Here is a 12,249-nt window from a genome sequence, read left to right on the forward strand (position 1 = left end):
GGACCCTACCACAGTGGGGGTGGACCGAGGAGCCCCTGGGCCGGGGCTGGAGTCTCTACTCCATGCTGAGGTGTCAGCATGCTCCCGGAGAGTCTGAGGGGAAAGGGAGGGACGTCCCTCAGACAGACGCTCGGCATGACAACAGCCGAGGGCGAGGTTCACGTCAGCCCCTCTCCACTGATGTTTAAAATCCACGAGAGCCCAGCCTTTCCACTTAGCACCAGTTCGGGTCTGAAGGGGGCAGGAGATCTGGTCCTGGGAGTCGAGCAGGGGGTTCCGAGCCCCCACAAAGGCAGCCAGAGGCCGAGGCCTGAACGTCTAGGCCCAGTGTCCTCTGTGGAGTCGGGCCAGGTGGAGGCTTGGATGGCACCCCCAGAGAGGAGGTGCCTCCAGGCCACCAGAAAGGGGACGGGGGACAGAAGGGCCTCGGACGGGCCAGGGCGGGGAGCAAGAAGGGAATCCTCAGGGACGGGAGGACAAGGGGGTCCTGTGTGGAGCCAGGCCCGGCCCCTGTGTCCTGTCTGCCTCTAGGACACACGGTTGGCGGGCACTTTGCTCTGTGTTAACGGACCGGCGGCCAGGGCAGCCCAGAGCTTAGGGCCGACCCTCAGAAGATACACAAGTGGTTGCCGAATGACTGACTGGTCGATGAGGCTCCAATGAGTCCAACGAAAGCCTCACCCGCCCTCACAGCCCAGACAGGACAGCACGACCCTCCCCCCGTGCTCCTGACACAAACAAAAACACCTCAACTGCTCTTTAAATTTTAGCCTCGCGGTCTGTGAACAGAGTCTGAAACCCCAGCGGCGTCTGTGCACTGAGCCTCTGGTCCGTGGTTCTCGAACAATCCCTGCAGTGGGCCGCTCTGGGGGGCACGACTCCAGGCCACATCCACGTGAGGGGTGAGTCACCCCCACCGTGCGAGGCAGGAGGCCGAGGGCACAGAGGGCTGGTGAACGTGCCCACGGCCAGAGGACGGTGGGGCAGCCCTCACGCGGTCTGGCCTCCGCCACACTTACTTGGCCTGTGAGTAATAACCACACGACCGGGGGGGGGGGGGGCACTTCCGGTTCACCTGCCGACCCTGCGCGGTGCTGACCGCAGAGAAGGCTTCATAACTGATGCCCGAGGGCATGAGCCCTTGACTGCAGGCGCGGCAGGTCGATGGCCGCTGGGTCACATCCTGGGAAGGAGAGCACGCCGCCCTGTCTTCAAGACATCGTCAAGGAGGGCTGTGGGGTGCTGGCGGGGTTCACGCTGTGTCCCCACACCTGGAAGAGAACCTAGCCCTTACGAGGCGCTCGCTCTTGTTGAGGGAGGGCACCGGTCGGTCGACACTTGGGAGAAAGTTTCCGGGCACCGGGAAGGAGAGTTCAACCCCAGGGTCACCTTGGAACCGGTGCACCTGCACGGGGCCCGCATATGAGTGTGGGTTCGCTCACACCGGGATGGCACTGCGGGCCACCCCAAGTCAGGACCCGAATCCGGGAGGGCTCTGCTATGCCGGTGGGCAGGCTGTCCTGAGCTCTGGAAAGACCTCGCCGTGCTGAGTGTCACCTTGGGGACCACGAGATACCTACCCCACAAATGTCTGTGAGGCATGGAGGTGATAATGTGTGCCAATGCAAATGTGTGATAATGCAAAGTGCCCCAGGTGGCCTCTGCCTGTGGATGATCCATCAGTGAAAACCGTTCACTTAAACAGTAAAGTATCTGATAGCTGGGTGCTCTTAAATGCTTTATAACTGGTGGTGATTTGCTTTGCAGAGATGGTTTGGTATAAAACGTAAGTGGCTGCTATGTGATCTGGGGAGCGAGGTCGCCCCAAGTTCATTTACAAGGTGGCTCGTGCACCCTTTGGGCGCGGAATGATTGCGTGTGCCTTTACGGCTACCGAAAATACGACAAAAGGTCATGACTTCCACCCAAGCCGGCAGAGAGAAAGGACTGGGAGAGAAGGCAGGGTTACTGCCGACCGACCAGCAAAGAGCACCCATCTGACCGTGAATTTCACAGCACGCCGCACAAAGGGAAGTTACACGGCTGACAGCATGTGGGACCCAAAATCTGACAAACTGCCAGGCAGAATTTAGAGGTATTCGTGGCAGGACACAAGCATCCACGCTGTCATTTATCACGCAATTGACCAGAAATCTGGCTGGGAAAGTGCTGTCCTGCCCCCGAGACAGCCGTTACAATTAATCCAGTGTTCCCTACCATCACCCCTGCTGCCTACAGAGCTTCAAATACTGCATCTGTTTTGAGGAATAACCTTTCAAAAATAACTTGCACAAAAAAATAAAAAAAGACCGACACACACAACATCCAAATGGATCTCAGAACATCGTGCTGAATGAGGGAAAAGGGACGACAGACAAAAAGCAAATGCTATATGTCTCCATTTCCATGAAACTGAAAACCGGGCAAACGGATCTATAGGGACAAGGGCAGGACAGCGACCGCCCGGAGCCAGGGCGCTGGGGTGTGGGAGCAAAGAGGCACGAGGGAAGCCACGGGTAAGGGACTATTCTGTTTTGCCTGTGCCCTAGATCCGTGGACACCTACGTGCATGTATGTATGTGTTTTGTCAGAAGTCCTTGAACTGTGTACTGGAAAGGAGTGTATTTTGTCCTGTGTATCTTTATCTTAATAAAGTTGATCTTGGGGCGCCTGGGTGGCTCAGTCGGTTAAGCATCCGACTTCGGCTCAGGTCGTGACCTCACGGCTCATGGGTTCGAGCCCCACATCAGGCTCTGTGCTGAGAGCTCAGAGCCTGGAGCCTGTTTCAGATTCTGTGTCTCCCTCTCTCCCTGACCTTCCCCCATTCATGCTCTGTCTCTCTCTGTGTCTAAAATGAATAAACATTAAAAAAAAATTTTAAAAAAAGTTGATCTTGGGGCGCCTGGGTGGCTCAGTCAGTTAAGCATCCGACTTCGGCTCAGGTCGTGACCTCACAGCTCATGGGTTCGAGCCCCACATCAGGATCTGTGCTGACAGCTCAGAGCCTAGAGCCTGCTTCAGATTTGTGTCTCCTCTCTCTCTCTCTCTCTCTCTCTCTCTCTCTCTGCCCCTCCCCTGTTCGCTTGCTGTCTCTCTCAAAAATAAATAAACGTTAAAAAAGAAAAAAACTTACACACACTTTATCCTAATTGCCAAAGCTTAGAGGCAACCAAGGTGTCCTTCAGCAGGCAGATAAATCAGTAAACTGAGGTACGTTCAGATAACGGAATAGCAAACGCTAAAAAGAGGTGAGCTATCCAACCATGAAAGCATGCAGGAACCTTAATGCGCATCGCTCAGGGAAAGAAACCGATCTGGAAAGACTACTTCCTGTGTGATTCCAGCTCCAGGACGTCCTGGAAAAGGCAAAACTACGGACACAGTGAGAAGATGAAAGGCTGGCTGCCAGGGGTTGTGGGAGGAGGGAGGACGAACAGGTGGAGCACAGAGGGGCTCGGGGCAGTGAGACTAGGCTGGGTTATTCTATAATGATGGACACGTTTGTCCAGACCCACAGAATGAACACCAACAGTGACCCCACGTAGACTACGGACTCTGGGCGATGACGACTTTGTCCGTGCAGGTTCATCAGCATAACAAATGCACCGTCTGGTGGGGGTGCTGGGGGAGCCGGAGGCTGTGCGTGCCGGGGGGGGGGGGGGGGGGGGATTAGGGACTCCTCGGTTCTGTCAGAGGCGGCACGTATCACACCCGCCGGGAAGGTTCACTGGCGTCCCCAGATGCGGCACATTCCCTCTGGTTTCTCAGCCCAGTGTTACTGGACTTTGACATCGCAGGTCTTGGTAGCTGCTTGGGATTCCCTTACTGTAAGTGAGTTATAATAAAAAGCTCTTTCTTGGCTCCTTCCTTTACCCACATGTGATTTGTGGCAAGCACGGGCTCGCACCCAAATGTAACACCGCAGGTGGGGTCTGCCGTGGTCGTGAGTGACGAGGGGCAGGCCAGGGAGATGTGCTAGCAGAGAGGACAGCCGGCCCAGCACAGCCCTGGGCTCCAAGGGGACCACCTCACCGTTCAGGGCCCACGTGTGCACACGGCCAGGAGCACCGGAGTTACCTGTGCTGTTTGTTAAAATGCGAATTCCTGGCCCCACCTCAGACATCTTGCCTGGGAATCTCTCATGCTGGGACCCAGGAACTCGTATTTTTAATTAGTTCCCAGAGGGGGTGCCTGGGTGGCTCCGGGGGTTAAGCGTCTGACGACTCAGGTCATGATCTCAGATTTGTGAGTTCGAGCCCTGTGTCAGGTTCCGTGCTGATAGCCCGGATCCTACTTGGGATTCTCTCTCTCCCTCTCCCTCTGCCCCTCCCCTGCTTGCCTCTCTCAAAATAAACTTAAAAAAAAAAACCCAAAATTCCTGGAGAGATTCGCCCAGACTGTGGGGTTTGAGAAGCCCTGCCCTAGTGGGGCCCTGTGGCGAGTACTGCACACGCCTGAGCTCGTAAGCACTCTTTGGGGGGGGGTTACAATCCCAAGTGTGCAAACAAGGACATGTGACGGTTCGCGAAGCAGAGGAGTCTGTCCTGCATGTTCAACAGGCGGGGACAGCACTGCAGCTCAAAACGAACTGCAAAGGACCCCCTTTATGTGTGCTTTTCCCGCCGAGTTGCAACCAGCAGAGAGGACAGCTTCAGGGAGTGAAAGGGCAACCTGCAGTGACCCCTCGCCAACCACGGTGCCCACCCCCCGAAACACTCCCGTGGCGTGCCGCTAGGGGAATTCCTTGGGTTATGGCCGAGGGCATCCGACTGCTGCCCTTTGGTTGCTGGAGTGCTTGCAGGCACCTCCCAGGAGCTACCAGACCATTCTAAAGGCAGCGCAGTGCCCAGATCACTGTCGTGTTAGCGCCAAAGGGCAGGGACACCAGCCACCGGCAAAATGGGTCCCCAAGGGAGGTCCTCAACGGGCCTTTGTGGTCTCTAAAGAGTTGAGTGCAATGGACTCTCCTTTGCAAAAACATTTAATTTGTCAGAAGTGGTTAAAAAAAAAACCACCACCGTCCCTTCTCACTGAGCGAGAATCTTAGACTAATGTGAACTTTTCCCACATCCTTCATCGGCCCCGACTTAGTTACAAGAGTCATCACCTCAGTCTGAAAAGCCCATGGGTGTTGTGGCATTCCGTCTAATTTAAAAGATGCGAAAGGCCAAGAAAATCATTCCAATCTATTATCAAAATCCCAAAACTCAGGGGGAAAAGTTGCAGCTGTGGAAAAGTTCAGATCTAATTCTATTTTTGCAGGGGGGAAAAAATGCTATGAAGGAAATTACAGGCGGCAACGTCGGGGCGGGGAGCATCTTAGTGCACCCTTGCCTCAGGATGTGCTTTTAGCAACACCGCCCCCTTCCCATGAAGAAATGTTTTTTAAGAGGAAAAGACCTAATTTTTTAAAGAGCCCTTCCACATTAACAATAACACAGGTCCGTGCTCATGGGGAGCACAAACTAGAGAGAAACCTTTGGGTCTATAAACCACATTCCCAGGAGGCTACGGGAGCACGGTGACCCAGCGTTGTGGTTGGCATCCCGACCATGATGAGCCACCACCCGTGGCCAAGGGGACAGGGGAGGGGGAGGGGAGGTGTCTGCACACATCCTGTAAGTAGTAAGAGACCCCGGTACCTAAACCTTGGAGCTGCAAACTCCTCCTTCATGAGACCCCAGCCCCAAGCCTCACAGGCAGGGCTAGAATCTTCCCAGCCCAGGTGACCACATTTCCCACGGGAGGGTGCCTCACCTGCTGCTCTGCTCTGAGGGGGGAAAAGACAGGCAACTCTATCACCTGCTGCTCTGCTCTGAGCGGGGGGAAAAGACCGGCAACTCTATCACAGACTTGAGGAGCTGGTTTATTTCATCTCGGCATACGCAGACACATACAAGGTTTTACAGCATTTGTGCCCAGGTGGTGAATACCAAAGCGTTAATAAATACATTAACTGCACGCAAGCATCAGCTGGCCTGAACCGGGCCAGGAGCAGGGACGGTGGGTCTCTAATCAACGCCACACTGCAGCTGTTTGCCGCTTGGAAGAGTTTTGGAGGAGCCTCGGTATCACGTGAGAACACATCCAGCCTGCACTTCAGCTCATTGTGAGTGATTCACTGAGCACGTGGAGAGCGGCTGTGCCCGCAGGTGGGGCGTGAGGGCCGGTGGCCGCCGGGCATCTCCCCGTGTGCGGGTCGAGTGCCGACTGCTTACTGACGGGGAGGCGGGCGCCCCCGGACCGGGTGCTCATTGTGAGTGCCATCTTCTTCGTTTCGTTAATGCCCAGATAAAACACGTCGTAAGCCAGGAAAGCATCTGAGATAAGACAACACAACACAGCACTTTTGCTTACACTTCGCCCCCACAAGGGGTCACAGCCGGCTGCGTCCAGAAACTACCTTGACTTCAGGAAGAACGGCAAAGGGCCTCCAACACATCCCGTTTCCAAAGCTTGCCCAGGATGTTACCCCAGAGACCCACAGACGAAGCGGCTGCTACCAGCATTACTAAGGCAACGGCAGAAAGCGACGGAGATACAGCAGAGGGCTCCGCTTCTCAGGCATCTGCGGCAGAACCCACGCTGTAAGATCTTTCACTGGAGCCAAAGCATGTCCACAGCTTCGGCTAGTTCTCTTAGAGAAAAAGAGAGAGGGGCCACCGGAGACGCAGAACTCCAATCAGCAGGTCCCAGACGCAGCTCCAGAAAGCTGCCGAGCCGTCCGCGCCGGTGCTGAGGCTGCTCCCGAGACCAAGAGAAAACCCAGGAAGTGAAGCCCGTGTCTCTGGCTCTCAAATGAACCTCGACGGACCGAACAAAACCACTAGTGGTCACCAACCAAAGCATCAAGCTTTCACGTCCGCCACGGTTTCCCCTGACGATGCCACCGCTCTCTCAAGTCTGTAGAAATGTCAGCGTGCGGGGACGAACTGTACGAGAACTGTGGATGGTTGTCCTCCCGACACTGGCTTCACTTGCCGCTGACAGATCGATCATCAGGAGCACGTCTGCACCCACACGGGTAACGAGTAACACCGAGGCATTCCCGCACAGTGCTGGGTGCAGACTCCGAACATCACGTGGTACACGAATAGACCCCTCCTGGCAACAACAGCCCTCAGAGGCCGGTCCCCGCAGGGACTGCCCGCCGCCCCCTCCCCACGCAACCCTCCGCATCGGCGACCCCAGAGGGATGGCTTTTTGGCTCGTGTGACTAGTACAGACCCGTGCGGCTGCACCTGCAAGTACCGCCCGCCCCCCGAAAGCAAAATCAACTGGTCCTCCTGGCCTGCCAGGTCCTGCAGTAATTTTTATGAGGTATTCCTATTTAGAAATAAGACACAGAAGATTCTACAGCCCTCATTCGCCCTTCGGCCTCCCCAGATGTCCTCGGGCATTCCACCGGGACGAGCCCCCAGGGCTCCATGGCCAGTTCCCCCAGGAAGCGCCGCAAGGTCTAGGACCAGCATTTCTTATTAAATCAAGTCACAAAACAAAATACAGAGCTGCAGGTGGTTGTGTGATTGCAAGACTGTCTGCACCGGACACCCGACGCTCCCCAAGTCCCCCAGTACCCCCTGTGCGGGTGACTCTAGTTCGGAAGTCCCCTTCCGTGGCATTTTGTTTTCGAACAGTAAGCATCACAGGAATGGTTTCTCAAGCAAAATCACAGTGATAATACTTCATGAATTCGATATTTAAGGAAAGAAAATATTAGCCTGGTTCCATTTCATATAAAAGCTTTAGCATAAATGTAAGAACGTTCCAGAGAAAAATGTGCTGCGATACATTTCTTTCAACAAACCTTGTGTCCTTTTGCTGTAAATTCTCCTTCTACTACCATTTCTGCATTCTGCTCCTATAAAAGGCCGATAAAGTCAGGCAATAGGACGTCTGTCTGTCTTAAGATGCTTAACCAGGCTGCCAAGCTGTCCTCCTGGTTGGTGAGCAGAGTCACAAGCAAGCACACAGATCGCCAGAATGAATAAACTTGTAACCGAAACCGTAAACTCCATTCCTCTGGCACATGCGTCAAGATGAAACCGGTCATTTCTAAACATACTTAACCGGTAACTTTCATAACCACAGACTCTAACCTGTTTCCCAATCACCCACTATTGCTACAGAGAGGTCAACCCCCATCACTGGATGAACAAGTAAGGAGCCATAAGGTGTGTATGATTCCATCTAATTACATGCCAGTGACTTTCAATGCAAACTTCTCCCATCATAATCAACGAGTGGATTGGGTTCGGAATCCAAATCGCTTCACCTCCATTTGTGAGCATGTATCGTACCCTTAAGTTCTTAGTAAGTAGTAAACTCAGTCTACACCGATCTGGAAAGTAAAATGTTATAACAAATGAGGATCAACCGATTTGTTTTTAATGCTTGTGATCCCTCAAAGTACTGAGCTCCACGCTAAGTCTACTAGGGTATTTTGGAATTCAATTAGAATTCCCGTAATTACTTACTATTTACGTTTTAAGTAGATGTTATTTTCCCTATGCTAATATGCTTTTTGTCACTCTGCTATATTTTCTTAGAGTCATGCTTAAAAAATTAATTTCCCTCATCAGAATTACGTAACATATATTGGGAACACCGTAAATAGCGGGTTCCAAATGTGCCTACATGTTGGTCTTCAGAAGCATCAAAAGGAGTGGTTTCAACCTTCTTTCTCTGGGAGAGAGAGATAATCAATTCTTTGAGCCCATTATAATACATGAAGGTGGCTGAGAATATTCAGACACTGTCTATCAAAGGCTCCTTTTCCAACAGACAGGTGTCCTTGTCAGTCAGCTTTCCCTACTCATGATCTGCTCTTTGGGAAACACTCATTCACCAAAGATCTAAGATTCAAAAAAGAGCAAATCATTACTATTTCATCAAACATAATCATTAAGATCCTTTAACTTGAAAACATTTAACCGTCAGGGGATGCCTGGCTGGCTCAATCGTAGAGAGTGTGACTCCTGATTTCTGGGTTGTGAGTTCTGGCCGGACCTTGGGGGTAGGTACCACTTAAAAATAAAATCTCAAAGTATTTAAGCATCCTAAACTGCTCTTGAGAGAGGGGTGCGAGACCCACCCTCTGTGGCATCCGCGGTAGACACGGGAAACGTCTCTGCCGGGTGCTGGACAAGAGTCCTATTGTACCAAAGACCCCACCTTCTTGCGAAACCTGGAACAAACCCAACCCACGCTTGACCTTATGATGACATGAGCTTTTTAAGTAATTAGAAAAGGTTTAAGAGTTCTACTTGTCAGTTATAAGGGGCCCAACGGCAGAGTGGCTCTCTCTCGATGGCTCACCAATACAGCTCACGGTGGCCGACTTCAGGGATCTCCTCGCTGCAGCCTGGTGGCCCCCAAGCCGGCTACTGCGCAGGCTCACGTCCGGCCAGCTCTCCGCTCCGCCCGGGAGCGCACGTGCCCCCGAGGACCCGGGCGCACCCCCGCCCACCCGGGCACGCTCTGTGTCCCGCCCACTGTACCCCAGGCCTAATCTTCCCAGTCCTTTTCCTTCTCCCTCAGGTATCCCGTGTCATCCTTGTAAGGCTCCCTATTTGCACACAGCTTACACCGTCGACCCCGTTAAGCAAAGCGACGCGAAAAGGAACGCAGAATGGGGCGGCAGACCTTAAGACAGCGCTGCGAAAAATCTTCAAGGCCACGCGACAAGCTTCCAACTTATAAGCGTTTCAGTGGTCCCCGCGGACAGCGCCCACTCTCTCTGTCCCCGCCCCCCTCCCCCTCTCCCCACTTGAATCTCGGCCCACGGGGGGCGTCCCTGAGGGAGATGCCCAGGTGGCCCCAGCCCGCCCTACGCGGCGCCCTCCTCGCCTCGGTCCGGCTTCTCGGGCAGGTTGAGCACGAACGGGAAGAGCGCGCCTCGGGCGTCCAAGGGGGCGCGGAGCGGCGCGGGCTCGAAGCTGCCGCCCTCGCCCGCGCCCACGTCCGCGCCGGGCTCGCTGTCCCGCGGGGGCACGAAGCGCCAGGTGCCCGCGCGGCTCACGCAGTAGATGGCGCCGTCCAGCGCGGCGCAGCGGAAGGGCTGCAGGCCGGACGGCGCGCCCGGGGGCCGCAGGTGCGCGGCGCAGCGGCTCCACTGCTTGGCCAGGCAGTGGTAGCGCAGCACGCTGACGCCCCCCGCCGGCGCGGCGGCCGCCTGCGAGTCGCCGCGGCCCCCGCCCAGGTCGAAGCGGTAGATGAAGCCGTCCAGGGCCACCATGGCGGCGGAGCGCTCCCTACTGCTGCTGCACGGGCACTCCTGCCACTCGTCGCGCCGCGGGTCGTACTTGAGCAGGCGGTAGAAGAGGGAGCCCCCGGACACGTAGATCTCGCCGTTGCAGGTGGCGGCCTCGTGCGCCACGGCGAAGGCGCCCCGGGGCAGCGGGGCCACGGCGGCCCAGCGGTCGGCGCGCGGGTCGTAGCGCTCCACGCTGAGCAGGCACTCGCCGCCCACGGCGTACAGGTGGCCGTCCAGGGCCAGCAGCTGCAGCTGCGAGCGCGCCTGGCGCAGCGGCCGCACGGTGCTCCAGCGGTCGGTGGCCGGGTTGTAGCAGAAGACCTGGTCCGAGGGGCGCGCGCGGCCGTCGGGCCCCGCGGGCCCCACGCCGCCGGCCACGAAGAGGTAGTTGTAGAGCACGCACAGCCCGCAGCCCCGCGCCGGCGCGCCCTCGGGCAGCCGCGTCAGCTCGCGCCACTCGCCGGCCGCCTCGTGCAGCCAGTAGACGGCGGCGTCGCCGCGGGCCTCGGCGTCCCCCGACGGGCTCTGCGGGCGGCTGCCCGCGCGCTCCCCGGCCGGCCCGAGCGCGGCGGCCAGCAGGCGGGCGCGGCCGGCGCGCAGGCGGCGGCGCAGCAGCAGGTCGCGCTCGGAGCCCGACAGCCGCCCGAACACGGCGGGCTCGCGCAGCACGTCCAGGTAGTGGTCGCTCATGAAGCGGTAGGCCGCGTCGCGGAGCTCCGCCAGCCGCTGCCGCTTGGCCGCGCTCAGCACCTCGTAGCAGTTGGCCAGGCTCAGCTGAGGAGCCACGGCGTCGGTGGCGCGCTGCACGGCGCACGGCAGCTGCAGGCGGCGCGCGCCGGCCACCACCTCGGCCACGTTGTCGGGTCGCACGCCCGCCATCTGGCCGCTGTACGCGTAGGCCAGCAGCAGGCGCAGCGCCGCCCAGCCCACGCCCTGCACCCGCAGCACGTCCCGCGACGCGCGCGCGCGGAAGTAGTCGCTGCGCGCCGCCAGCACCGCCTTGTGCGCCCGCAGCCGGCGGCCGGACACCTCGATGACCAGGTCGGGCTCCCCGTGCGCGGGCCCGACGCCGGGGGGCACCGGCGCGGGGTCCCCGGGCTCCTCCGGGGACGCGGGCTCTTCCGGGGTCGCGGGCTCCTCCAGGGACGCGGGCTCCTCCGGGGACGCGGGCTCCTCGGCGGACACCGCCTCCTCCAGGGACGCGGGCTCCTCCGGGGACGCGCGCTCCTCGGCGGACGCGGGCTCTTCCGGGGACGCGGAGTCCGCGGGGGACGCGGCGCCCGCGCTGCCGACCTCCCACTGCCTCTCCACCACCCGCTGGCCGCTGCGACGCGAGGGCGGGGGAGTCGCTGCGCCCTCCGCCGCGGAGGCGCGAGACTGCGGCGGGGAGTCGTCCCCGGAGCTGAAGCACAGCGACGCGCTCAGACTGCAGGGTGTCTGCGCGTCCGGTGGCTGCAGGCTGCCCTCTCCCGGAGCCGCGGCAGCGCCGCCCCGGTCCCCGGCCTGGCCGCACGCTCCCTGCGCAAAGGCGCCCCCGGCCTCGGCCCCGCGGCCCTGGTCCTCCCGGGGGTAGAGGGCGCAGGGGGGCACCGGGTTCTCCATGGGCCCGCCTGCGCTCGCCGCCGCGGCCCGACCCCCGCTCAGCAGCCCACCATGACCGCGCCCTGACTCAAGGTCGGCGGTTCCTCTGGGGCTCTAGCTGCGCAGGCTTTTCCTGGCCCGCGATCAGATTTCACTTCTGCGTCCACAGCCCCCGTGGCGCTCACACAGCGCTGCCCTCCCGCGTGGAGGAGGGGGGGTCGGCGCTAGATGCACTCTCGGCAGAGCTGCTGAACCGCAGGCACGCTACCGCTGGCCAGCCGGGCGTCTGGGTCTCCGTGGCTTGGTCCCCAGGCCGCAGCACTGATCTTTGATGAGGGTCCCGCGCAGGCACCGGCCGGGTATCCGCGGCTCCGTCCCCAAAGCACTGGGCTACTGGGTACGGCCGACCCACC

At 58.3% G+C, this 12,249-nt stretch overlaps 1 protein-coding gene across 1 annotated transcript; it reads right to left on the bottom strand.

Annotated features, from left to right (window-relative positions):
* Positions 1-5,845: 5,845 nt before the first annotated feature.
* KBTBD11 (kelch repeat and BTB domain containing 11) lies at positions 5,846-12,156 on the bottom strand. The gene has a single exon (XM_078445222.2). It carries the CDS (start codon positions 11,855-11,857, stop codon positions 9,830-9,832), a length of 2,028 nt encoding a protein of 675 aa, XP_078301348.2. The 5' UTR covers positions 11,858-12,156; the 3' UTR covers positions 5,846-9,829.
* Positions 12,157-12,249: the final 93 nt, after the last annotated feature.

Source organism: Panthera onca, chromosome B1 (genome assembly GCF_046562875.1).
Source record: "Panthera onca isolate mPanOnc1 chromosome B1, mPanOnc1 haplotype 2, whole genome shotgun sequence".
In the NCBI taxonomy this organism is placed as follows: Eukaryota; Metazoa; Chordata; class Mammalia; order Carnivora; family Felidae; genus Panthera; species Panthera onca.